This window comes from Glycine soja, chromosome 19 (assembly GCF_004193775.1).
Source record: "Glycine soja cultivar W05 chromosome 19, ASM419377v2, whole genome shotgun sequence".
Taxonomy (NCBI): Eukaryota; Viridiplantae; Streptophyta; class Magnoliopsida; order Fabales; family Fabaceae; genus Glycine; species Glycine soja.
This window is the reverse complement of record NC_041020.1, coordinates 46,126,548-46,153,065: the sequence shown is the minus strand read 5'-3', so window position 1 is coordinate 46,153,065 and position 26,518 is coordinate 46,126,548. Positions and strand designations below refer to the sequence as shown.

Sequence of the window (26,518 nt, the reverse complement as noted above, 5' to 3'; positions counted from 1 at the left end):
TAACAAAGTATACACTTCTCGAGAAATTTCAAATTTTCTTATAAAATAATACTAAACACTAAGCCGTTTCCCTCCAAAACATCGAAATGAAAATTTTCCTTTATTGTTTACACTCTGATTTTGATTTCACCTCCAAATGGAGGGGCATTTTAATTTGGCGTCGCGTCTTCTGAACTTCGCAAGTTCGCATTCTTCTCTGTCAGCACTCTGATCACTGCATTAGGGTTCTACTCAAACTCCATTACTACCAAATTCATCATCCATAGAAGAAGATTTAAAAATTATTAAAAGAAAAAAGAAAAACAGAGTTCCCATTCCAATGGCTGAGGCTTCTTCGCCTCGCTCTCAAACTTCATCATCCCCTGGCGGTAATCCACCATTTTTCCTTGCTTATTTGTTGTTGTTGTTGCTGTTATTTTGTAGTAAACTTATTTATCTGTTACTTCAATGATTTTCATCATTACTTGTACGGTTAATGCATAAAAGTCGAAGACAACGAGTGGGTTGTTCTTTGATCGTATTGAATTTAATGTTTAGGGTACTTAATCTGATCGACACACTCTATTCCATGATCATCTATAATGGGTCTGATTGTAAGTATGCATCAGGTTGAGTTTAAATGTTTTTACAATGTTCTTAATTGAATAGGAAATGTATGCAAGTAACTAAGGAGTGATTATGAAAGTTGTGCATAGGGTTCTGCATGTTGAAGATTATTGATAGAATCATAGAACTAGCTTAGACCGATAATAATGTTGTTTGACTTCAATTAGGATATACAGTTAAAGACGCAAATGAAGAGGATCAATTTAGGGAAACTGAGCTCTTCAAGGACTCCTTTGTGCTCAATAGTCCATTCACTGAAATGGAGGTTGAAAACCTTAATCTGAACACTGAGATTGTAGAGGATACGGAGCCTGCAGAGGACATGACAACTGGTACAATGTGTGAGTATGAACAAGTTGTGCTCGACAGTGAGGACGAAGAAATGAATGATAGAGGTGTTGGCAAAGGATTTCTTAAGGATGAAACTAGTCCAACAGTGAAAATTCATTCGACTCTCTTTCAAAAGAGACAGCCCAAGCCACCTTGTGAGCAAGTAGATGCAAATGCCACCACTTTTGGGAAGTCTACTGCTGGTATGTGTTTGTTATGTACGTTTTAATATTGTTTACCTTGTTTCTGTCTTTGTAATAATTTTTGCTTATTTTTTTGTATGGCATTGCTATAAGTTATACTTGTTCGACTGAAGTAATTGTTTATGGACCATTTCATGAATGATTAACTTTTCAAGACCATAATATGCTTGAAGGGTACAAAGGAGCTTTAGTTGATGCTGACGGCTTTGATGACAACAACCATTTATATCCACCTGCAATGCTAAGTCACATTCACTCACCAGAGCCTGGGGATTCCACTGAAGCTGCACTTGGCTTTGTGGATCAGTACTTGTCATCAAATGATGTGGACTTGTTTCAAGTAATTCATTATGGAAAGACCACTAGGGAGAAATCACCTTATGTCTTGAGTTCTAGAGGACCACTAAATCTGGCTAAGAAAATTAAAGCTCGAACTCAAAGTGAAGAAAAAGAACCTTTCAAATGGGTTGATAGTTGCCAACATGACAACAAAGCTGGTATTTTTGGTAAAAAAATTGAAGAATCTTCAAATTTTGGAAGATACAAACAGACATATACGAGAAAAAGACAAAAAGAAGGTGGCCATCTTCAGGGACAAGGAAACTGTAATACAAGTAATAGATGTGATGAGAAGTTACGCCAAGGACCAAGAACGGAAACTGAAAATAATAACTCTCTCAAGGAATTGGATGTTCAACCAAGTGCTATAAGTGAGAATGTTAATGTTTATTCCAGTGTAACACATATAGAAGACTTGTATGATATTGGTTTAGACACTCAAATAGCTGCTGAAGCTATGAATGCCTTAGCCTTTGTGCCCCCTTCTGGCTGCCAGTTCAATGATACTCATCAACCAGAGAATGCATTAGATGGCTCTTTGAGCGACTTGACAGAAAATGAAGCTCTTCTGAAGAATTCTTCAGAGATTCAGAATCCTGGTTTACATTCTATCACAATAAAATCAAATAAGAAAAATCCATCTTCCTCTAGATTTAGTAAAATAACTTTTAGCTCTTCTTGCAAGCACACTGACAAGCAGGAGCCAAGTCTTGTATCATGGAAAATGAAAAAAATGAGAAGCAAGCCAAATTCTGAGGGACAGATTGATAATAATACTAGTTTGCCAATATGCAGTAAACATGTATTGCTTGAAGCGGTTTGCTCACTGGGAGAGTCCACAAGTTTGCAACCTGCTGCTGAAGAACCTAAGGATTGGAACAATGAGAGCAGGCAGACAAGAATCAAAGATCAACCAAGTCATCATACAGAGGGGAACAATAATGTTACGGAGAAGGGTATAAAACACAAGAGGAAGGGGAGTGGTTTAGTGGCTGAACCAGTGAAGTTTGGTGTTAGGACAAAGCGTCTTAAATTGCCTACCAATTCATGTACAGTTGCTAGGAAAAGCAGGTTGAATCATCTGGCTCAAGTTAGTCCACAGTTATCTGCAATCAGCAGTTTTTCAAGGCCTGATTCTTGGGTTTATCCAAAAAGATCGAGAGGGAAAAGAAAGGGGGATAATGTGGGAACCAATCTTAATGCACCAACAGTTGTGTGTATTGATGGAAAAGAAAATAATGTTTTCTCCCCTAGAGGTCTAGAGGATCAAGATGATGTGGATAAACCATGTTTTCCTCACACCCATCCACTCTGCAATGCTTCATGTGTAGACAATGCCAGATGCTTGTTGCAGGGGAACTTTGTGCCACCAGGTTCAGCTGGTGATGCAATGAAGGTAGATAACTTGCATGATATGCACCCGTTATTGCTGGCACATGTTGAACTATCATCAAACAAAAGCATCGCACAATCGAGATCAGAAATTCCAGCTACAGTTACTGCAAGCAAAGGCATAAAAGTTTCAAATGCTAACCATACATACACTGAGCATCACAAAAAGCCATGTGAAAAATCCCTGCCAAAGACTTCGGTTTCAGTTTTGAAAGAGCTTATCAGATTAGGAGTTCCTGAGTTCACGTCAGATATGATGTGGAAGCATCTGAGACATCGAAGAGATATGACAGATGTTCAAGTACTGTTTAGCCAACATTTGGATGACAGTATTATCAAGCAGCAAAAAAAGGTTAGCCATTGATTTTATGTTTATGATAGGAGATGTTACATGTTACCAAGACTGGATTGTGACTTTGTTATTTTCCCTCCTTGCAGATCTTGGCACGTCTCAATATATCTGTTGCGTCAAGTTCAATCGAGGCCACACATTTCATAGCAGACAAATTTACACGCACAAAGAATATGTTGGAAACAATGGCTCTTGGGAAATTAGTTGTGAATCACTTATGGCTTGAGAGCTGTGGACAAGCCAACTGTTTTATTGACGAGGAAAATTACATTCTGAGGGATATGAAAAAGGAAAAGCAAATAGGCTTTAACATGCCTGTTTCTCTTGCTCAAGCAAGACAAAAGCCGCTCCTAAAGGTATTCTCATATAAACTTATGTTAGTTATGCCCAAATTCTTATGCATTCATCATATTTGCCTCAATCTGGTTGCTTGCCTCTTCAGGGTAAAAGAGTCTACATCACGCCACATATTAAACCTGATAAGGAAGTTCTTGTAAGTTTGGTCACCGATGTTCATGGCCAGGTATACATATTCACCTATGCATGCCACTCCACATCTGCAGCTGACCTGTGGCTGCAATATTAGGCATGTTTAGGCTATTAATATATTGCGATCCCCACCTTGCCCACATTTTCAGGTAGTTGATGAAAGTGGGGTGTGCGCAGACATGAATGATAATAGCTTAGATGATCTGTTGATTCTTTCTTGTGAAGACGACTATGCAATATGCCACCGTTTCCTTAAGAGAGGTGTTGAACTTTATTATTATCTTCTTGATAAATAGTGCAGTTATGACTCACTGTATATTCATGTTTTATAACTCTTATGGACTACACAAATTTACAGGAACTGCAGTTTACAGCCCAGAGCTTGTTCTGAATGGAATTGTAATCCAAAAATTGGAACTGGAGAGGTATATTTTTCCTTCATATTTCTATTCTTTTTTGTCCGCTACTCTGCATGGACAAGGATTTTTTTTTCTACTTCATTATTTTCTGCCTTTTTAACCTTGTTTGATATATTAGCCTAGCTACATAAATGCCATCTTTGATCTCAACCATGTGCAGTTGTTTGCCACTACAATGATTTGTTGGCTTGAAGTAAAAACACCTAAGAAAATATTGAGTTCAAGTTGTGCAAAAAGCACATTGGGTTGTTGAAATTACTGTATGAACCCGTAGTTTTCATTACAGTCCCTCTTTTGACATTATGTCTAAAGTCTAAACTTAAGTTAAGCACAGGAAAAAGATCTTATAAACTGAGATTATCTTTAGAGGTGAACAAGAAAAGATGTATCTACTATATTGACTTTTAGTGGGTTCAGATTACAATTAATGATTACACCCTTGAGTGTCAACTGCAGAGGATAAGTTCACTTAGAAGAGCCTTATCCATAGGCACAAGCACAACTTACCTATGCCATGTAGATGAGTAAGTTTCAGACAACTTAGGAGTCAAGTAGAATCTTTTCACATATTTGCTTGTAGCGAGCCTATTGTTCGTCCCTGAGGCCAAAGTAAAACTACTGTCTTCCCAATAAGGTGATTAGTAAGCATCATCTCAACAATTTTATCAAAATTTAATATCATTATGATCTTTGGCAGACACCAACTCTTCATGAATCAAGATACAAGGAATAACCCAAGAGTGTCTAATCGGTTTGGGAAGATTTACAGAAGGCGTTGAGGCCATTTTTCTGGACCGTAGCTGATTTTTGCAAGTGTCATTCAGGTCTACGGTGGAACTCGTAAAATTAATGGGCACTCTCATCTCAGATGTTGACTTATGCTACTTGTGCAGTTACTTACAAATGCGTCTTTATCTTTCTTTTTCTTTTTCTTTTTACTTTGGCATGTTCTTGTTAATAGAATCAAATGGCGTCAAAGGATAGCTACAGAGCAGGGGATTTGTTTCTCGTTTGGGTGCATGTAGTGATTTTAATGTAGTATATAACTTGACCAAGGTAATGGCATGAAGATTCTGACAAATCTGTAGATACACAATGTACGTATTTTCCATTTCTGGCTAAATGCAAGACATTGCCTATTCCAGCTGCATTTTGCACACGTAGAATTGATGAATTCTTGAATTTTGTTTGCTTCTAACGCATAATAAAGCATAGACCCCATGTGTATAGAATATAGATTGTCTCGTTGCCAGATTTTTTCACCTGGGTTTTTTTGTGGTGATTTATTTTCTTCACCTAGTACCCAATTTCATGACAGAGTCTTATCCGTGTTGTACATGGATCTAGAGGATTTGGGGGAATTTCACCCAATTTTCCTTTTTTTATTTATATAGATTCACTTATTTCTCAAAAATAAAGTAAAGAATCAACCTTTAAATAAACCCCATTATTAGATATCTTAACTAAACAAGTTATTGCCAATTAATATTTTTTTACAAAATAGGTTAGGTTTTTGTTAATATTATAAAAAAGACTTATGTTATGGTGTCAGTTTCTAATTTGTTTTTACTAGTTGAAAAATTTAGTTGACTGTTTAGTAAATAAGTTTTTTTTAGTAATTTTTAGTATTTTTTAAAATATTATTTAAAGTAATATTTTTTAAAACGTTAGCTTTTAATTTTTAATTTTTTATATTTTTATTTATTTTTATTTTTAATATATTTATCAAATTTTTTAAATAAATCATGATTTTATATTTTTTTAACTATTTCAACAGTTCGTTTTATCAAATATTTATAATTTAGTATATTAGTTTTTCAAATTTAGCAAAGCTTTTTCAACTAATTTTATTGAATATAATCTTAATATTTGGACAAGATTATAATCTTTCATTTCAGCGGTTTTCATGATAAATTAGTTTTAAGTTGAACGGGTAGAATAATACAAAATGTACTAAATATTAACTTTAATAGAAAAGTTAAGTGCTTTTTGTTTTTATTTAAAGTAAAAGAAGATTAAGTGAGAAAAACTAAAACAACAAAAGCAAATTGGAAAAGTATAAACTGTAATTTATCTTTGATGCGTCTAAACTGTTTTATTGGATTGCATTTTATGTAACATTGATCCAAGTGCTATCTTCGTGGTCTGAGATCTATTAACAATGGTGCAAGTGTGCAACTCTAACACAATTGGGACATCATGGATAGGGGTAAATATATGCAAAAGACATCTTGATTCTCAAGTTAATGAAAATTTCATTAGAAAAATGACATGTAATAAATGTTTACATCACAAATATTGGTTGTATTGATAAGAGTATGAAATCGATCGGATTGCCCAACACAAGTCCCAGAATTTCTCAATGTATATAAACCTTACTTTGATATAGTGATAGAGTAACTTTACTGTCGGCTGAAATATGGTTCATTATGCATAAGTGTATGTTAGGAATCAAGTGTTTGAGTGGTGTTGACCTTGATCAACTGTGTATAACTCAAGCTAATCTAGCGTTCGAGTTGAGGTAGTCCCACTATATGGATTGAGTTTCAAGCTCATTCCATGACAATCTTTAATTAAATCAAGAAAATATTTATTTTATACAATAAAACACAAAACAATGTTGTTTCATCATAATTTAAATGATTTTTATATTACTTATTTTGTTTTTTATTATTGTATTGGTGTAAAGTGTTTACCAATTTTGTTTTGTATAATGTTAGCGGTAACCTGGCTAATCACTTATTGTATTTTTTAGCCTATGTTGTGAAATTATTATTTAATTATGCACTGACTTTGCGTTTTAATAACTGCACCAAGTTATTTATTGCAGGTGCTAATTTTTGTGCAATTATATTTTTGGTCCTAAATTACTTAGAATCTGAAGCCCGTAAGATTCAGTATAATTTATATTTTAGTAGAATCGATTTAAAAAAAAAATACATTGAGATTTTTTTAATTATGGATATTACAAAAAAGAAATTTTTTTAGAACAATATTCAAAAAGTAAATTTATTTCTGTAAAAAAATTTAAGTTTAGTTAGATAATAGAATAATTTCTGAACAGTCTAAACACGTGCGTATTTTTAAACAAATGAAATTTATAAATTTTTTTAGGGGTAAATTATTTTATAACTTTCATATTTAGACTTTAGAGTAAGTCTTTTGATCCATCTCAAAATTAATTATACATTGAAAAAGCATTTTGGTAGCCGCAATTGAATTTATACCAATTTTGTTGGCCTATAAATAAACTCATTGACACAGCATGAGCCCAAAAGAGACAAGCACGGGACAACCTGTTTGACAGCATACCTTTACTGTTTCTTCTTGTTTAGGAAGTGGCCCAACCCAGGATTGTACCTTATCACTCCATTGCAAATATGACAACCGTCGTTGTCCTTCCACCAGATTATTTCCCAACGTAGCAATATCAATCTCATGCACAATAATAACCAAATGGGCCCTACTGGATCTTAATTTGAAGCTGCTCCATTAGAGGCAATTTTATTAATCTTGAATGCCAATTCAATGCATTTTGATTTTGTGAGAAGTAACAAAGCATTATTTTTCCTTGAACGTGCCTTTGGAGTTTCTCCAACGAAAAACAAAACACATCAAATAGTTTCTCTCTTGCTAACTTCAAAGTTGAAAGGGAATTGCCCTTTTCCTCTGTTGCTTATCGCTGTCATTTTATATAGGTATAAGATTATAAGTGGTTGGGTTGTTATCATTTGGGTAGGGACTAGAGAGAGTTGAGAAATATCCAATATCATGCTTTCTTCACTCGCCACCAAAAAGGTAAACTCCCCTTTGCATTACAATTTGACACACTTTTTAATTGACCTGAAAGTGAAAAGGAACTATCAAACTATCTTTAGCTTAGTGCAAATGATTTTGGTTTTCCACTTACGTTTGGAGCATATTATCAATCAATGAAGACAAAGGAAGCTAATCAACACGAAAAGGATTTTCTTCATTTGTTCAATTCGTCACGAATTGACATTTCTAATGTCAAGCAAAGATACACAGCGAGTAGGCTCAGTTGTTTATCATATAGGACCATATGCTTAAATTTATCATATAGGACCATATGCCTAAATCTAGAAAAGCAAACAACATACAGAAGGATTCTTTTTAACCACTAGGATTAACCTAGTGGGAGCTTTGAATAATATGCATGATAACTTATGTTTAATCCTTATTGCTACCTCCGTAGACCCAAAAAATATGGAAGGAATTTTACATAGTGTTTTTAAAAACTTAACCAGCTCAATTTTATTTGTTTTTGAGTCTCTAATCGAATCAAGACAATCCAACTTAACAAGTTAATAGAGATTGATACGTCAAATCAAGTATTTTGCTCATACTAACTGAGACTTGAATTCAATTCTCAAATTTTTCTATTGACAAGCGATATATAAATTTATTTATAAATTCTTACTAAAGTTAATAATAGTCTTTCCTTGTTTTATAGGACGCACCTTCTCTAGTTCTCGTAATGTAAACTTTTATCCACCAAAAAAAGACAAACCAACGTGATGTGCACAAAACATCATAAAACGGGTGACAAGGATTGGTGGCAGAATAACGGATAGGGTAAAATGAGGGAAATAAATTGAATAAAACTTGAATGCCCTTTTCTTGTCTTGATTGTGTTTGGGCAGATAGCAAGGCAATTGGCAACATCTATCATCCATTTGCGCTGTCTTGGCGGGACAGTCTGGCTTGTTTATCTTTGTACCTCGTTTTTCTAGCTTATTACCATACTACCCCTTTTTTCTTCTTTACTTTTCTACCCTTTTTTTTTTGTCACATTAGAATAGAACTCACATATTTATTGATTAAATGTTAAGAACATCTAACTCATTAATTAATTAAAATACATGAATTGATATAAATCTTTTCTTCTGTCTTCCTTCCTTCTATTCCCACGGATTAAAATATCCGTTGGTTAAATTTAATAAGCAATACGTTAATTATTATGACTTTTACCCATTTTTTAAAATATTAATAATTTTTTCTATAGTTTTAAAGATTAAGGTTATCGTTGTTTAATAATGGTAAGAATGTTTCAATAAACTTCAATCTGATTAAAACTAGTTCTGAATTTTTTTTAAAAGTTTGAAGTTCAAGTTTTATAAATGAAAAAAATGTTATTAGAAATAAGAATTTTACTAAAGATAGTTAATCAAAGTTTTTAATAAAAATTAGTGATCGATAAATATTTGACACTTATAATATGATTATGAAAAAAATTTAAAAAATTAACGCATCTCATCTTGTTAATCTAACTCCAAATAAAACCTAATTTTGATAATTCTACGTTTTAAAAATTAAATCTAATTACACAAACACATATTTAAGTTATGTTTCAGATCATCTTAATTAGATTCAATATCTATTTTTTAAAAATTTATACTTTATTTAATAATTGTGTACTAGTAATGATATTTATTAATTTAATCATCAAAATTTTGTTTTCATTGTATATGTTTTCAATTTTATATTTTATCCCACATAATGCTAAAAGTTATATATTGTGCGGATTTGATTCAGCTATATCCTATTTTATTTAATATCACACAGAATAAATATATCAAACTACTTATAACATAATTACAATTAGATTATTATAGACAAAGTAACCATTTTTTTTTTTAAGTTTTAGAGTTCAATTAAATTTTCTTGAACAAAAATAAAGTAATTTAAACACTTACTTATATAATCCGCGCCAACTTCTTTATACCTGAGGTATTTTCTTTTGAAATTAAAGCATCTCAGATAAGCAAAGTCGCAATGCCAATTCATTGAAGTTTGATGGCATTAGTGGGTGACGATAATTTGATTTGATTTGATTTTATGTTGGAAAATAAAAACTTGACGTGATAACCGGAGACAGAAACGTGCTAGACATTATCACTTTTACTTAGTTTAATAGAATTCTAAACATAAGAGTCAATTTACATCGACTTTTATGTTCATGGTTGTTTTTTTCTTTTTTCTATGGTCCATGTTGATGGGTTAAATTAATGAGTTTGCCAATAAGGGGAAATTAAGGGGTATCGAGGTTGGAATTGAGTTTTGTAAAGCGAGTAATATTGATATTTTAACGTACGTATAATTTGTTTTATACTATATGTAAATAATATTAACTAATATATTTTTTTATCAAAAATCAATATTATCTATTTTATCTTTTTAAAATGAATACTTTTTAGATTAGCCAGATCTTACGTGGTAAAGTTGGAGTAGGTAACATGAAATTTACCCTTTTTTAATATTAAATTGAATAGTGAAAGTTGCATTCAAAACAACCAATGAACAGCAATAAATTAATATGGCTACAATGAAAGGGGGGAAAAGAAGACAAAAGAAATGAGAACAAACGGAATTAAGAATAAGTCAAACTACATACATTCCCTCATTCTGCAATTGAATAAGATTGAATTGAAGTGACATAATCACTTATTTTACTTTTCCCCTAACCTCACCCAAACCAAATAACCAATAGAGCCATTCCGAGCAATTTTCTTTTTTCCCTAAGAAACTATTGATGTCCATCCCTCTTCAAATGATCAATGGATTTAGAAGCATGATTAATTTTAATATGTCTCTTAAAAAGTTTAAATATATTCTTAATCGTTAAAAATATATAGAGTGATTACTTTGATGACTTGATAATATTTTGTATTAGAAAAAAATTAAATTAATATCAAAGTTTCTAACAAAATAACGTAATTATACTTCATATTCTTTTAAAAATAACTTGCTTCCTTTAAGATATACTTTTCCCCCTACAAAAACACACCTTGGACTGCACAACATTCGCAACAATGGTACATATCATATCATAACTTCATTTATATTTTTTCAACAAAACGCACTTCTCTTAGTAAATAAACCTCATCGGAATATTGCATATCTGCCATATCATACTACCACTGCATGTGTAGAAATTCGTTCATCCATCACTGTTAGTAACACTTGAAAAATAGACACAAATTTACCCTCGTAGAATACGAAATTCGGATAGATATCGGATTCCATCACCCAGTCACAAACATTTATTCAAGTCAAACTACATTCACACATACAAACTTCAGTCAACAAAAAAACATTCAAGTTGCATGTGCTGACCATAATCAATCACTAGTACTCTAGCAAAAGTACTATTCTTTTTAGTAATACATTCAAATTAAATTCGTTTACTTTTAATAAGTCCGATAACTTCTAAAATTTCAAAATCCCAATTATTTATAATGTGCTCCTACATTATAAATAAAATTACACAATTTTATAAATAAAACTTTCACTCTTTTCAGAAGTAGACTTTTTTAATATTCTCCTTTTTAGGCATAGTATTATCCCTGCATCTAGCAAAAAATATTTATCTTTCAATAATATCAACTTGCTATTATTTTTATCTAACTATTCATCATTTATTTCTACCTTTGAATTAAATCTCAATAATATTTTTAAAAAAGCTCAAAAATCTTATATTAAAATTTAAATTATTTAAAATATAATTTATATATGAAAAATGTTTAATTATTATAAACTTCAGTTATATAAAAAGAAATATTTATATTTAATAAATAAAGAAAATAATAAAAATTCCAGAAGTGAAGTGCATGGAAGACAGAAAGGCAGGGAGACAGGACTCCACTAGTAGTAAGTAGTAGTAGAAGTACCAGCTGTACGTAGTGGCAAAACGGTAAAAAAACATGAGAAGCATGTCGTTAATAATTAAAATTGTATTATAGTTTATTTTATGCAACGAATTGAAGATCCAACTTCAAGTTTGGCATCTGAATCCCCAAAATATCGAAATCTGAGAGAGGCATTGATTGGTAAGGTAAGGTAATGGCGGAAGAGAGTAAATCTAGCAGCGAGGAAAGTGTGAAGCTGTTCGTAGGGCAAGTGCCCAAGCACATGACCGAACCCGAACTCCTTGCAATGTTCAAGGAGTTCGCGCTCGTCGACGAGGTCAACATAATCAAAGACAAAGCAACTCGTGCTTCCCGAGGTACCTTACCTTATTCAATTTCCAATCTCGTATTCTCCGACATTATGAGCGTGCCTGCGCCACTTGTCTCGCAGCTTCTTCCAACCCTAATTTTCCGTTTCGCTCGCAGGTTGTTGCTTCCTGATTTGTCCGTCAAGGGAGGAGGCGGATAAGGCCGTCAATGCGTGTCACAATAAGAAGACGTTACCCGGGGTTGATGCTTGCTTTGATTTGCTGCTCCTTTTCTCTTTATTATTTATTATTTTGTTTGTTCTTGTGGTGGATGGATCCCTTTTAATGGAATGCTATGCTAGTTATTCGTTGATGCTGGCGAGTGTTTGTTAGTAATAATGAGTGTCTTAATTGGGCAATAACATGTGTCTAATTCTAGCAATTTATGCGCTGCTACTTACTATATTTGGGGTAACCGAATCAACTGAATCTTAACAGCTTATTAAGTGTGTGGCATTGTGCTGTATTTTCTCCGGGCCTTATTTGGATTTTGATGAAAATCAATTTTGGTTGGATGGATTTTTTTTATTTTATTTCGTTTTTTTTTTGGGGGACAAGGGGTGTGGTGGAGGGGGAGAGTTTATAAAGTGTCACTGTTATATTGAACAGAAAATGGTAAATTAATGAATGAAGATAGAATTCAATTTTATAAAGTATTTCATTATTGTGATATATCCATTTATTTTACTTACAAGTATGCATTTGACTTATCACATTTTATTTTTATTAATTAATAGATGCATTTCATGTAATGTGAGTGGATGCATCATGTAATTTTTCATTCATTTTCAAAGTAATGGGTTATTATAATTCTTGTCACCCTTTAAAGTTGAGAATTTAAGGGTATGATTTAATTTTATTTTTTTTTAAAGATTCGTGCTGTTTCCACCACTTGCTGCATAAACATTCCATAACGGGTAACAGAGTGTTTTACACTGTGGTATATTTTCTTAAGTCATTATATTCATAGTTATCAATGTTGGTTTAGTCTGAATCTAACATGCACAAACAGTTATGCACTTAAGCCCATTCACATATCTAATATTTCTGCCAGGTATGCAGAATTGAAAATAAAATATCTTAGCTTTCTAAAATTATTCAATTTGATAATTGATATCCAATTTTCCTGCCCTGAGCTCCTCTACAAATTTTTATTTTTATCGGGTGGGGGGAAGGGACGCTGGGGAGATCATTTATAAAGTATTGATGCAGCAGCCTTATTGTCGCTGCCCTTGGGATTCTTGGTAAATAGTAGCATCTTTTATGATCTAAAATAAATATGCACAAAAAGTAAAAAATTGAATACAATTGAAATTTTTTATATTTTGATAATCCTAATTCCAAAGCCTTAGTAATAATGTTGTGGAAGATATTTCTTTAGTAACGATGTGATATGATATTATTCTCATTCTGATTTGGAACATCCTGTTTTTCTGTGTCCATTTCAGGCATCTAGTCCATTACAAGTGAAGTATGCAGATGGCGAGCTGGAAAGATTAGGTATAAAATGTTTTTATTATTTAATGAAAAATTATTTTCAGCTGATAAATTTCTTAGCATGTGCCAGAATTGCTTTGTGCTATATTGAGGTCATGCCTTGATAAGTAGTTTTCTGTGGTCCTTGAATCCAGAACACAAACTCTTCATTGGCATGCTTCCAAAGAATGTTTCTGAAGTTGAAATATCTGCTCTTTTCTCCAAGTATGGAACTATAAAGGATTTACAAATTTTAAGAGGTTCTCAGCAAACGAGTAAAGGTGCTGATTTGACACCTTAATCAATCCTTTATTTAAGGCTTTGGTGTTTCTTAACTGCAAAGTGTTATTCATAGTTCTCTTACTTTGTGGTAGGTTGTGCATTTTTGAAGTATGAAACCAAAGAACAGGCTCTTGCTGCTTTAGAGGCAATCAATGGAAAGCATAAAATGGAGGTCGGTGTTTACTAAAACCATCTCCAGAATTTTTAGCCCCCATCTTTTAATTTGGTACTGGTGTAGTTGTTTGAGTATATAATGAAAGTGTTAAAAAGTTTCAGCTATTACATATTTTTATTAATGGAGGGAAGGAGAGAATTACATTTGATGTACAGGATAGGATAGGATAGAAGTATATTGTTAGCTGGTTGATAATATTTAGCAATTTAGTTGTACCATGTTAATTTTGCTGATGCAATGTAGGTGTAGACATGGACTATTTTAGATTCAATAACATGTTTTTGGTTCCTTGTTTGTGGTAGAATGGAAAAGTGCATGCCTTTAAACTCAATTACAATTTTAGTTGTAAATGGTGTTTGCAGTATTTTGGATCTTCAAGCGGCATTCAGCCACAAAATCCTGTTGGTGAGGGACGTGAACATTTAATCATGTGTCTCAGATTTCATTGTAGATGCACAAATACTTATTATTTCAATATTTTTTATTGTTGTCTCAATTTCGAAATCTAAGACTGCCTTTGTTCCCTACATTGGTTTGTATAAGATGATGTCTCAGGCTCAGGCTTGACTCATTATTTATATGGCAGGCTCGAACTGGATCCAAGCTTGGAAAGGGAAACTCAAGCTATTGCTTGTGATGCTCATTACATGCTTGCAATAAAATGTGCCCAAGCTGAATAAATCTCAAGATTGGGATTCTTTCAAATGCACAATCCCTTATGCATGGTTTCCGTCAACATATATAATGACAATATATACGAAATATATAAAATATTTGAATTAAAGCTCGTAAACTTGCAAAGAGGTGGCATACTGGAGTTAAACTAGCACCTCATTTGTTCACAACTAATTGGATTAGGATTTACTAAAAAATCACATTTCCTCTTGGCAACTAATCTTCCAGTGAGATTACCTATCAAATATGAAGCTTCATCTACACACTTTTGTATTGTGTTTGCATAGCGCTAAAGTCATTGGATTTTGTTTACTTGATATGTTCTCCACTCATACATGAGAGAAAGTCACTGATATTGCTAACTCGACAAGTATATTAATTCAGATATTTGCAATATGATATTTGTTGTCTTCCATAGGATTCGAGTGTTCCCTTAGTTGTCAAATGGGCTGATACTGAAAAGGAAAGGCAAGCTCGTAGAGCTCAGAAAGCACAGTCCCAAGCTTCTAATGTACCACATACTGATTCTCAGCACCTGTCAATGTTTGGAGCCTTGCCTATGAGTTATGTTCCTCCGTATAATGGATATGCTTATCAGGTTAGTTCTAACAGGACTATTTTTTAGCATTTTTTCTCTTAATCCTTGCAGTCTTTCTTCTGCATAGTTATGCCTTCCAATCAGAAACCATTGCATTTGTGTATTAATGTTAGTTTCCATGCATAAGTTCTTGATAAGATATGTGTGATGCTAATCATTTTCTCTTGATAGGCTCCTGGAGGTTATGGCCTCATGCCATACCGCATGCCACCAATGCAGAGTCAACATGGTTACCATAATGTGATGCCTCACATGAATCAAGTAAATGCATTACGGCCTGATCTTGGCCCCAACATGAACCCTAGAAATTATCATGTGCCTCCTGCAAGTTATGTTAGCTCTTATCCTGCTGTGCCAGGTCTACAACATCCTATGGCATATCCTACAGGAATGATTAGTCCAAGGCCCATGAATACTTCTCCTGGTTCAGTTTCACCTGCTGGTGGAAATAACAGCTCTGCTGCATCTTCAGGTGCCAGCAAAAATTCTGGGGGTCAGGTTGAAGGTTGTTATCTATATCTTATATGTGCTTGACTATAAATGATTGTGTTCATTGATCTTTGGTACATGTATATTTATGTTTTACCATCACTCTTACCTTACAACAAGAAATGTTACTTTGGTAATTCTATTTCTACTTTTTTATCTTCCAACTTAGGACCACCTGGTGCGAACCTATTTATTTATCACATACCTCAAGAATTTGGAGATCAAGAGCTTGCTACTGCTTTTCAACCATTTGGTAGAGTTTTGAGTGCTAAAGTTTTTGTTGATAAAGCAACTGGTGTTAGCAAATGTTTTGGTAAGCTTATGCTCCATTTATTAATGAATTTGATGGGTTTTGTTTGGAGCTTGTGTTTGATGAGCTCGAATTTGTTGCAGGGTTTGTAAGTTATGATACCCCAGAGGCTGCTCAATCTGCCATCAGTATGATGAATGGATGCCAATTAGGAGGAAAGAAATTAAAGGTCCAGCTTAAGAGGGATAACAAACAGGGTAAACCTTACTGATGAAGCTGAACAATGGAATTTTGTACAATTCACATTGTAATTCATGACCCATCTGATGTTAATACAATTTGTAATTTTCTGTAACATGAAAGTTCATTTAGACATTGATTATTAATTTATTGATTTTTCCCTCACAAAATCTCTTGATTTAACTTTATTTTCCTGTGTACAATTGTACATTTAGTGAGGAATTTGTTTACCCCAGTCACTTCGCTAAGTGTATTAATGAATTGTTAGCAACATTGATCTATTCTCCAAGTGGTGATATTGGAATTGAACTTATCAATTGATTTAAAACCTTTCAAACCCAACCAATATCTATTTGAACTTCCTTTACATGTAGGAATACATTCCAATAAAACGGAACACTGGCACGTAAAATAAAATGTGTACTTTTTATAACAATTTGATAATCAAGAATACTAGTATTTCACTGAGCATGCGAGATAATCTGCTTTATTTCCGATGATAATGAGCAGTGAGAAAAGTGGACGGTGGCTTTTGGTTAGGATTAGCTGTGTTAACAGATGCAACATTGAAGTAACAGTGAAGCTTGGATATATGAAAGATTTAGGTGAGATTTTTATTGTCGCCATGCCATTGTATAAAAAGAAAGGCAGTATTGAGGTCATGGCATTGCCATTATGTATTAAGGGGCAGTTTAGAAAGTGCTTTTGCGTAATTTACTTGAACTAGATACTTAGTATTTAAACTAAATGTATTTGGCTAGACTAGTGATTCAATGGTTTCGTCCTCCTATGGATGTTGTGCAAATCAGTAAGGTTTGGTGCATGTTTGCAGTTTAGGCTTTGGAAAGGTCATCAGTGAATCAGATTCTTTACGGTCAAACTATGGCTCCTTCCCATGCCTCTTCAGTTGTCATTGCATATCTCTTCTCCTTTTTGGGCCGCAATTGCTTAGAGTCCGTTACTCATATCTTCCATGAGATTAATGGTTGTACTTTTTTTTAATCATATTATTGATATAAAATATTTATCGATTTTGTTAGTAATCTTGATCAGAAAATCTAGCTGGTAATCTTTAGTAAAACTTTTTCCTTTCAATAAGGTTTTTTATCATCCACAAAGTTAATGTTTGTACTGATTGACTTTCTAACCAGGAGGATCCTCTCACTTTGCCTCGTTTTTTATTTTGTATGTATGTTCCTCCTCTTAGGGATCTGTTAGTGGATCAGCAGTTTTTGATACCACGTGTTGTTTGTTTTTTTGCTTTTGTTTAATTGATCGGTTTAAACAAAATATATATATTTTGTTTAAACCGATCAATTAAATTATTAAATCTTAATTAATTACGTGTACATCCAACTTATTATTTTTTGAAGTTAATCCAACTCATCTTAAAATAATATTTTTTTCACTTTTTTTCTTTTTACCGAATTTCCGATTTAAAGTCTTAATTTGTTTTAATTTATTATTTTATAAAATAAATAAATATCAATTATATTTTAATTTTTATTATAAAAATGAGTAAATAATATAGTTAAATAAAATTTTGATATTTTTAAATATTTATAATATTTATACTTTAAACTTAAGTTTTTATTTAATTATAATGATATATTTATTAAATATTTAGTAAAAAAAAGTTATGCACCAATAATGTAATATAGTTTAGCACCGTCATTCAATCACATATTATTATATATAATAAGTTTGTAGACTTTTATAATATCTATTTTAATAGTCATACTAATAATAATATGTGATTGAATAATAATGTAAAATTATTTTACGTTTGATCACTGAACTCTTAAATATTTTTAATTAGCTATTAAATACTCTATAATATAACTTGACATTGTTAATTTTCTTTTAAATGAATATTTTTTATCTTCTAAGAATATTATTGAACATTAATTTATTTAAAATTAGTTATAAGTGGTATTAAAAGCTGTAGAAAGAAAATACTCAATGAAATAATTGTTTATAATTATCTAATGTTGTTAACAATTCAAATATATTTAAATAGACTAAGGGTAAGGGTAACTCATTAAGGTCAATTTAGTGTTGGAAGGTTTGAATAATATATATATATATATATATATATATATATATATATATAAAATTAGGTTTAATTTTCATTTTTGCCAATTCGTCATTGTATTCTAAACAAAAGATAGACTAAGAATGCATTTGAATACTCATTTTGTACACCAATGACCATAGAAACATGGGTTGGCAATAAAAGTGAGAAATGACTAAATCAAACACATTTTAAAATGTAGTACATTTCACCTCTTTATAGTTTGTATATATATAAGAAAATATAGGGTTTTTAAGTTAAAGAAAAATACACTATATAATTTAAACACCTCTCCATAAAATGAGTATAATTTACTCTTAATTATAAGGATGTGCATTCTGTTTTAATCATCCTATGCAAGCTTAAATCATGAACACCATAAACTTGTTTAAGGAAATTAAGGCATCTTAGGTTTTGCTGATGACATTGACAATTGTCCACTCGCTTCATAGATGTATGCTGGCTGCCTAGTGCCTTCCACAAAAGTCAAGCTTGCCGATTATCATAACTTTCCATATCTTTTCTTTTCCGGTGGCCACCCACCAACCATGGTCCCATTTTGTTTAATTAATTAATTTCTTCCTAACTCGATTCAATGACCACACCCACGTTGCCTACTTGATGTTTTACGGTCATTTTTTATTTTCTAAACATATGCTGTCTGCATAATATTTTGAAAGGCAAAAGGAAAAACCTTTGCATAGGGTGTGGGTGGATAAAAAGTTTGGATATTACACATTCAATTTTTATTTTATACCAAAAGAAAACAAAAAAAAAAGCTAACTAAAATTATACATTCAAAAAAAAAATTCACACTTTTCATTTTTTACGTACAATATTTCATTTCTTCGCATCCCGAAGAAACTGAAAGTAGAATCTGATGCAAGCATGACAACCGGAACACCGAAACTTATTAATTCACAAATGTAGAACAACTCAATGATGATAATTTCCTTTCAATTGGCTACTTCATTAATTAGTTTTAACAGTTCTTAGGTCAAGTTCAATTTTTTACCGTGAATCACAGGGTAGCTTTATGATTGTTTTTTTTAAACCTTTGATAATATATTTTCTGTTTTCGCCGACAAAAAAAAATGTATCTTCTTCTATCTTTTTATGATGTTTAATTTGGCATGATCTACTACCAACCCGTTCTCCTTTTCCCGCGGCAGATTAGATCCTTATATTGAAGTTTTTCCTTTTGGTGCAATTGGAAAGCGTAACAGAGGTCAAAAGTTACCAAAGATCAGAGTTTTCTACCCTGGCTGCCTTAAGTTTCATGCAGCCCATAGCGACGTGTTCTATGCATTATCAACCACGGAATTCTTCAGATCATGACAACAAAATAAGCCTACATACCAACCTAAGGTAGGTTGGAGAATGTCACAAACAACTTAGTACTTAATTTTTGCCTTAATAATAGCTTTGTTTTTAAACTTCAACTAACAATGTCTAATTTTCTATGATTAAGTTATTAACACTATAATCTTTTAAACAAACGCTTCCCATGTTTGATACAGATCCAAACCCATTCAACTCTCATATTGGACTTGTACATAAATTCCAACATGATATTAGAACATAATAACCTAACAACCCGTATTGATACAACTAAATAAAAAAGGAAAAACACTCCCGGCCATAACTTTTGAGGTAATTAGAAAACAAACCCAACATGAAAATCAGGCACAGCCGAAAAAGAAAATTTCAACTCCTAGAAATAAAATTCAACAATTTTATAAGAAGGTCGTATACATAGATCCAACTTGACTAGAGAGCCATGAATTTTGACACCTAGAGGCTGAAATAGTCAAAGGCTATATCCTGGAGGGTTTAAGATCTCATGTACTAAAATTAAAAATCAAATAAGAAAAAACGTGGCTATGAAGATAGTTCCCATGTAATGTTTCTTTCATTGTGTTCGATTTCTTCTAGAAGAGTGTTGGAACATGTCCCTATTGCTATTGGACTAACTAGTTGCTATCCCTCTAGAAGACCATGACAAATTTGAGGCAAATCCTTCTCCTTTAGTAATGACTATTGACTAGTTCCTTCCATATGGTAGAGGCCAGGTCTTATAGAAAGATTGCCCCGTCAGTGTCACAAAAAGTATCAAACAAGACGCCCCCAAGTTTTTTCCTTTCGATTTCACTATTATTTGAGTGGCTTGGAGATGCCCTTGTATTGTGTTGGGTTCAACAGTTTCAGAATTTGAAGATATCAAACGCAAAACATTCCCCTCTTGGTTGCTACAAGATCGATGGACATGATGAAGAATAGCCCTTTTGATGTCTCTTCTTCTTACTTGCTTATTGAGGCCAGTGGTGACTCTGAAGCCGATTGGAACCCCTACACTAAGGGTGAACATGCAGATGATGATGCTCAATCTTGCATCTATGATAGTTCTGAGATTTGTAATGCTTCTGAACTCAATGGATATGATGAGTCTTGGAATATTGATGATGATGTTGAAGATGAGAAGAAAGATGATGTTATTCATCATGGAACTTCATATTGTGATGATGATGATATGCAACACCAGAAGTCCTGTGTGTCTGATGATTCAGGCCAAGAATTGGTGGATGAGATGGAAAAGAACAGGCTTTTCTGGGAAGCTTGTTTGGCATCTTGATTATGTTTGTTGGAAGTTCTTTATTTCTGAATCACTGTTCTCTGGCTTCATGAGTATTCATACTATCATAAAGATAAAAGCTTTCAAGTGTATGTATGCCTAAACTAATTTGTTCATACCACAATAAGGTTCATGTGTCTTTTCTGTAATCGTTCCCCAATTCATCGTGGAACATACATAGACTGCAACATCATTCTAATAACTTCTTACCTGAACAACTTGTCAAATATTTGATATGTTGGTTAATACTTGTGTAAAGTAATGATCCTTTCATTTTACATTATTCAGCAATTGCCTTTTAAATATTATTGCTTTAATTATGTAACATATACTCTTGTAGTAATTTTGTTACAGAATTGTTTGATTTAGTTATCTTTGAATTTCAGTTGATCACATATCACGGTTAAGGTCCTTAAGGAGATTCGGGAAAATTGAGTACTGTGAAATACTCTGGATTGTCTGTGACTTCTATCTGGGGAAGCACGGCACAGGGGGGTGCAGCAGGCTTAATGGGCAAGAAGGTTTTGGGTTTAGTTTAGGCCCACTACTGAAACTTCTCCTATCTTGATGAATTTCTGAAGTTTTTAGTTAATAATAATTGCAAGATATCATGTGATCTTTAGAATAATTGAAAATCAATTACGGTCCAACTTAATTAACTATTATATTAGTACCAGGTAAGATGGAGCATTCAAATTTCACACGTTATCAAATAGTATTATTGTGTTAGCGTTAAGAAAATGTATTTTATTTGGTCAAGTTGGTGGACCTTCATGAATTGGGTTAGTGAATAATAATTGCAATATAACAAGTCATCTTCAGAATAATTGAAAATCATTTGCTGTACAACTACAGTTTAACCTTATATTATCACCTGGTATGACGGGATATTCAAACTTCACACAATACCAAATAGTAGCATTTTGAATTAAGAAAAACTTGAATGCAAGTTTATAGGTACTTTTAGTACTATTCTCAAATCAGAGAGTTTGTAATTCTCATGTAAATTTTATTATGCGAATTACTAAACTGAAACTCTAATTCTGATACAAGAACAACACAAAATATATTTATAAAATTGTACATTAGTTTTGTAAAAAAGAAAACATTGGTGAAAGTAAGTTCATGAATTGTGTCTGTAAGAGATCCCCAATATAAGGATATTCATTAATTTTTACTCTAATGGTGGAATCCAACTTGAGTTCTCACATAGAAATATCCTTTTTATCAATTACAGTTTGTTTTTTAATGGTTAAGCAAGTTTGTTTGTAGTGGCGTATATAAGCAATAATTCTTTTATATGAACTCTATCTTATTTGTTCCAATAGTATTCGTAAGTTAAGAACAAAGATAAGCAACTCTATTGGAGTTGCTCTAATGTTTCTTACCGGGAAGGCTCTTCCCATTTTCGATTAAAAGAATTGTTGGAAAAGTCAACTTAAATTTCCAGTGTATTGTAAATTGATGGAATTTAATATTTGACTCATAGAAAGTTTACATTGATCTTTGAATGAAGAAGATAGATATTTCAAGGGTGTTGAAATTGTGAGAAGTAATAAATTGACACTTATTTATTATGGGAAGAAGCTACAACCCATCACTTAATAAGAGGACTTTTGTGAAAGAGTCGAGTATTTATAATTTTTTATAACTGATGAGTGTGATACTTAGTTTATAGGGTGATACACAACTTGGAGTGAATTAAAAAAATTAAATGTAGAGATTAAAACGAATTGCTTCTAAGTGTAAGAATTAAAGAATAAAAATTGTGAAAATATAAAAACAACTGAGTAATTAAACTAAGATATATTTATTGATGCATTTCCGTGAGTATAGGTAAAAAGAATTGAACCACAACAGTTATATTATTTTCTTTTGATTTGCTTTTGTGTGTTTCCATATTCGATGCTTATGCTGTTTCCCACCCAAGAATAGAGGGTGAAAATATATAGGATTCTAATCATGTTACTATTGTGAAAGGAATTCAACATTTATCTACCAGTAATGTAATCTGAATACAATTCACCAAATTTTTGGTCATGCACAGATACGAACAAAGCAAGCACCATTTCATCAAACCAATCTCCCTATCCCCTAAGAATTCATCAATGCATACAACTTCCACCTATGTGAAATTAGAAAATACGCTAAGCTACTCCTTAAATACCCATCCCCATCTAGTACTGGGACATACAGAATCAGGTCAAATTCAGCCCTAAACTGAACTTAACCACTGGCCACAATCTACAACAAACAAACACTTCCTACACCGTGTAACTAATTAATTTACACAAGCAACCCTGCTTGTAGTGACAAAATCTAAAACAAGGTACTTAAACACTGCTTAGAAGTTAAAATACACTCAGTTCTTAACTAGATGCAAACAGTGGAACTAGTGAAACAGAATCTGTAAATTTATCAATCATCTCCACATCATCGGTGCTGGTACTTGTGTCAGCATTTGATTCCTCGGTAGTCAAAGTTGTTCTTGAGTCATCTTCATAAGAGGGACTCGAGCACGAATCCACAGTTTTGATATCAGTAAATGATAAAGCAGATTCCAAGTTGTAGCCAGAGCAACTCTTGGGGCTCTCTAACTTCTCCTGCAAATACCCATGCAGGTTCCTCAGAATCGTTTTGTTTTCTCATCCAAACGTTTCAAGAAGCATTCCACTATCTCGTTTACTGATGCATCGGCCTCCCCTTCCTCTTCACTGGCATGACTTAGTTAACATCATCATCATCGTCTAACTTGGTCTCTCTCAATTCGCCACTGGTATCCATTTCTTGCTGACTATCATAGTCATCCTCAGATTGGCAATCGGATGAAAGAGATGACATGGGTGAATATCCTGCTGCAGCTGTTTCTTCACGTTCTCTAAGTGTCTTCAGTATTAGGGTCTTTAGTAAATTCATCACTTGGACTGCATGCATCAGAGCAGTTGGTGGATCAGACATCTGTTTCAAGAGAAAAGTAAAATATGTGAATTAGGAATACTAGATTTCCAGTTTGCATGGTTATCAACATATGTATACATGCTAAAGGTAACAATATAATATTACAGATGTAACATGTATAATTAAAATACGAGTTCATTAAGTTTAAGTATGTAACATGAATAATTAATTATAAAAATCAAGAGTTTAAACCGAAAAGGTGTGTATGGAAACATACTTGAGTCATATTTGGAGCAAAAACCACAGCAATGTTTCTTGCATCCATTTTGTTATAATCCTCTTCTGCTACAATATCAGCCATGAGATCAATAGCCCAGTTGAGCAAGGCTGATTCAGTTGGCTTTAGCTGCTTCACAAGCTGAACAGATTCATCTTCTGTGTTGCACTCAAGAACTTGCTCATGGGAAAGTCCGTCTAGCAGTCCTGAAGGAAGTTCCCTGAACCATGCTTTAATTAGGCCTGCTAAGCAATGGACATCAATGTCATCTGGCACAATTCCCTTATTCAACTGCTCCCTCAAATTCTCCTCTTGACTGTTTTCTGGATTAATGCGAAATATACCTTCAGCCTGAAAATTCATTGAGAAGAGACAACAAAAATGATAGTCAATGACCCAATCTCGCAAGGGCGTAGTCAATGGCTCAAATGACAAAATATATCATAATATTGGTGCCTACCTTTAGGCCACCTTGTGAGTATAATCGCTCTTGCATTAGCAGTAGAATAGTGGGGACACTGTTTCCTTTTGAATCATAGGAACACTGCATTGATTCTGCTGAGACGCCAAACACACTAACACTGCAATTGATGATGGGAAAATCACATTAGCATATGGCTCATAACTCATAAGAAATGGTAAATACAGATAGAATAAGTACATAGTTCGATGAAATTTCTATTTATGATTTTTTGGAAAGGTCCTTAATCCTATTTCTAAGTTCATTCGGTGGCTAACAAAACACATAATCCACATGAATCCCAAACCCAAACACATTCACAAGCTTCCTCACTTTGCAATTACACAAATCAAAGAAAACTTGACTCAAACTAGTCGCATAAAATGTCTAGCTTCCATTTTACGAAGTATTACTGTTTATGCAAAAGCCTAAGAACATAAGATAACTTTTAAATCCTACATTACCGTTAGGCATTTTTTTTCAGCAAATAAAGGCAAACCTAAGAAAAATAAGATAACTTTTAAATCCTACATTACCGTCAGGTATTTTTTTCAGCAAATAAAGGCAAACATTAATTAGCTTTTTAATGCAACTATCATAAAGGTTAAAGCTTAATTTCCTTTTGAACGCAACTGTCTAACTTTTTAGTTTTGCATCCCTCTTCTTTCACTTTTCTCCCACGGAAAGGCTGAAAGTCCTCATCTAAGAATAACGTCCATTCCTCCATCGAGCGTCAACACATTCAGTTCTCTACTTCACAAAATCCCAACACAGAATATAATTTTTCAGTTTAACCACTTGTCTCGAGTTTGGGTCCTAATATACAGTTTTAAAATTTGTCGCTTCGAACAAGATTTTCTCTTGTAAAAAATACTTGTAACCTCGTACAAAAAGTAAAAGAAAAATTCTACCTCCTTAGTCTTCAAGTCCCCTTACTTCCCACCCACTCACTCACAGGGAAACAGACCCACCAACGATAAAATCTCTAAACACCAAAAAAGAAATTAAAAAAAAAAAAACAAACTTTGAGATTTTTAGCGAAGCCCATTTGAAAAAAGTGAAGAAAGAAGAAGTACCTAGCACTGGGAACGGGAGCGGGGACATGAACCTGTAACTCAAGAGGAAGACCCAGAAAACTATTGAAGCGATCGAAGGTGACATGGCTAACATGCTTAACGTTTGTGGGCCATCCGATCTCCATGGGATGATGGACGGCGGAGATTACATCGTCGGGACTGTCCACACTGCACGCCACCATTGACTTCCTCAACGCCGCCAGCAGAACCGCCACCGGGGACGCCGGGTTCTGCTCCTCTTCGCCGCCGCCGCCTCTCCGTCCCTTCCCGACACCACCGCATCCGCCACCGTTGGTCACCACCACTTGCCCTGTCATCCTCCTTATCTCAATCTCTTCTAGAATGCACGAGTGGAGAGAGATTTATATTTGTTTTGGTTTATTGGGGAGTGGAGAGAGATTTATATTTGTTTTGAGATTTGAAATTTGAGGATGCGAGTTCTGTTGGGTTGCATTGAAGTTGTTTGCTAGTTATGTAGCAAGCGTCTTGTGAACTTTGAACTCCAACGGCCACTCGTTTAAAAGTTTGGTTTTGAGGGGCTAACTTTATCTATCTACAGTACTCTGTCTTTTTTTACCTCTCTCTCCATACGCAATTAACACTCACTGCCACCGCACGTTAACTGCACCTTTTTCTTTATTAATGAACTCCTATACTCCAATCCATGAATTGCTTCTTTTAAATTCTCTTAAAAAGTTCAATAATAAATAATTTGAACCAACAATCATTTTTATGCCTCAAAATATATCATATTGTAATAAATAAGTGT

The 26,518-nt window shown here is 33.2% G+C and overlaps 3 protein-coding genes and 1 pseudogene across 5 annotated transcripts; 3 read left to right on the top strand and 1 right to left on the bottom strand.

Annotated features, from left to right (window-relative positions):
- Positions 1-112: 112 nt before the first annotated feature.
- On the top strand, positions 113-5,280 carry LOC114399638. Its single transcript, XM_028361846.1, has 8 exons — positions 113-368; positions 774-1,139; positions 1,313-3,222; positions 3,309-3,578; positions 3,665-3,745; positions 3,861-3,972; positions 4,070-4,136; positions 4,828-5,280. Exons 1-8 carry the CDS (start codon positions 320-322, stop codon positions 4,907-4,909), a joined length of 2,937 nt encoding a protein of 978 aa, XP_028217647.1. The 5' UTR covers positions 113-319; the 3' UTR covers positions 4,910-5,280.
- Positions 5,281-11,893: 6,613 nt separating this feature from the next.
- Positions 11,894-16,605, top strand: LOC114397911 (RNA-binding protein BRN1-like). Of its 2 annotated transcripts, XM_028359962.1 has the most exons (9): positions 11,894-12,156; positions 12,266-12,348; positions 13,596-13,647; positions 13,779-13,904; positions 13,998-14,077; positions 15,174-15,353; positions 15,525-15,858; positions 16,012-16,155; positions 16,236-16,605. In XM_028359962.1, exons 1-9 carry the CDS (start codon positions 11,994-11,996, stop codon positions 16,361-16,363), a joined length of 1,290 nt encoding a protein of 429 aa, XP_028215763.1. In that variant the 5' UTR covers positions 11,894-11,993; the 3' UTR covers positions 16,364-16,605. The 2 variants fall into 2 exon arrangements, with proteins under 2 accessions (XP_028215763.1, XP_028215764.1); XM_028359963.1 differs by lacking the exon at positions 13,779-13,904.
- A 3,638-nt stretch (positions 16,606-20,243) lies between these two features.
- On the top strand, positions 20,244-21,766 carry LOC114399736. 2 transcript variants are annotated; one of them, XR_003663809.1, is made up of 2 exons: positions 20,244-21,127; positions 21,425-21,766. XR_003663809.1 is itself a non-coding variant. In XM_028361951.1 (1 exon), exon 1 carries the CDS (start codon positions 20,667-20,669, stop codon positions 21,036-21,038), a length of 372 nt encoding a protein of 123 aa, XP_028217752.1. In that variant the 5' UTR covers positions 20,245-20,666; the 3' UTR covers positions 21,039-21,325. The 2 variants fall into 2 exon arrangements, 1 of the variants encoding a protein (XP_028217752.1); XM_028361951.1 differs by lacking the exon at positions 21,425-21,766 and having other exon boundaries at positions 20,245-21,325.
- Positions 21,767-23,007: 1,241 nt separating this feature from the next.
- On the bottom strand, positions 23,008-26,275 carry LOC114399422 (annotated as a pseudogene).
- Between the last annotated feature and the right edge of the window lie 243 nt (positions 26,276-26,518).

Bases quoted from the DNA above. Each gene is read 5' to 3' on its own strand.
- LOC114397911 (XM_028359962.1), top strand. From the start codon at position 11,994: ATGGCGGAAGAGAGTAAATCTAGCAGCGAGGAAAGTGTGAAGCTGTTC. The intron at 14,078-15,173 runs GTCGGTGTTTAC...TGTCTTCCATAG, and splicing joins ATGGAAAGCATAAAATGGAG to GATTCGAGTGTTCCCTTAGT. The intron at 16,156-16,235 runs GTAAGCTTATGC...AATTTGTTGCAG, and splicing joins TGGTGTTAGCAAATGTTTTG to GGTTTGTAAGTTATGATACC.
- LOC114399638 (XM_028361846.1), top strand. From the start codon at position 320: ATGGCTGAGGCTTCTTCGCCTCGCTCTCAAACTTCATCATCCCCTGGC. The intron at 3,223-3,308 runs GTTAGCCATTGA...CCCTCCTTGCAG, and splicing joins TTATCAAGCAGCAAAAAAAG to ATCTTGGCACGTCTCAATAT. The intron at 3,579-3,664 runs GTATTCTCATAT...TTGCCTCTTCAG, and splicing joins GACAAAAGCCGCTCCTAAAG to GGTAAAAGAGTCTACATCAC.
- LOC114399736 (XM_028361951.1), top strand. From the start codon at position 20,667: ATGGACATGATGAAGAATAGCCCTTTTGATGTCTCTTCTTCTTACTTG.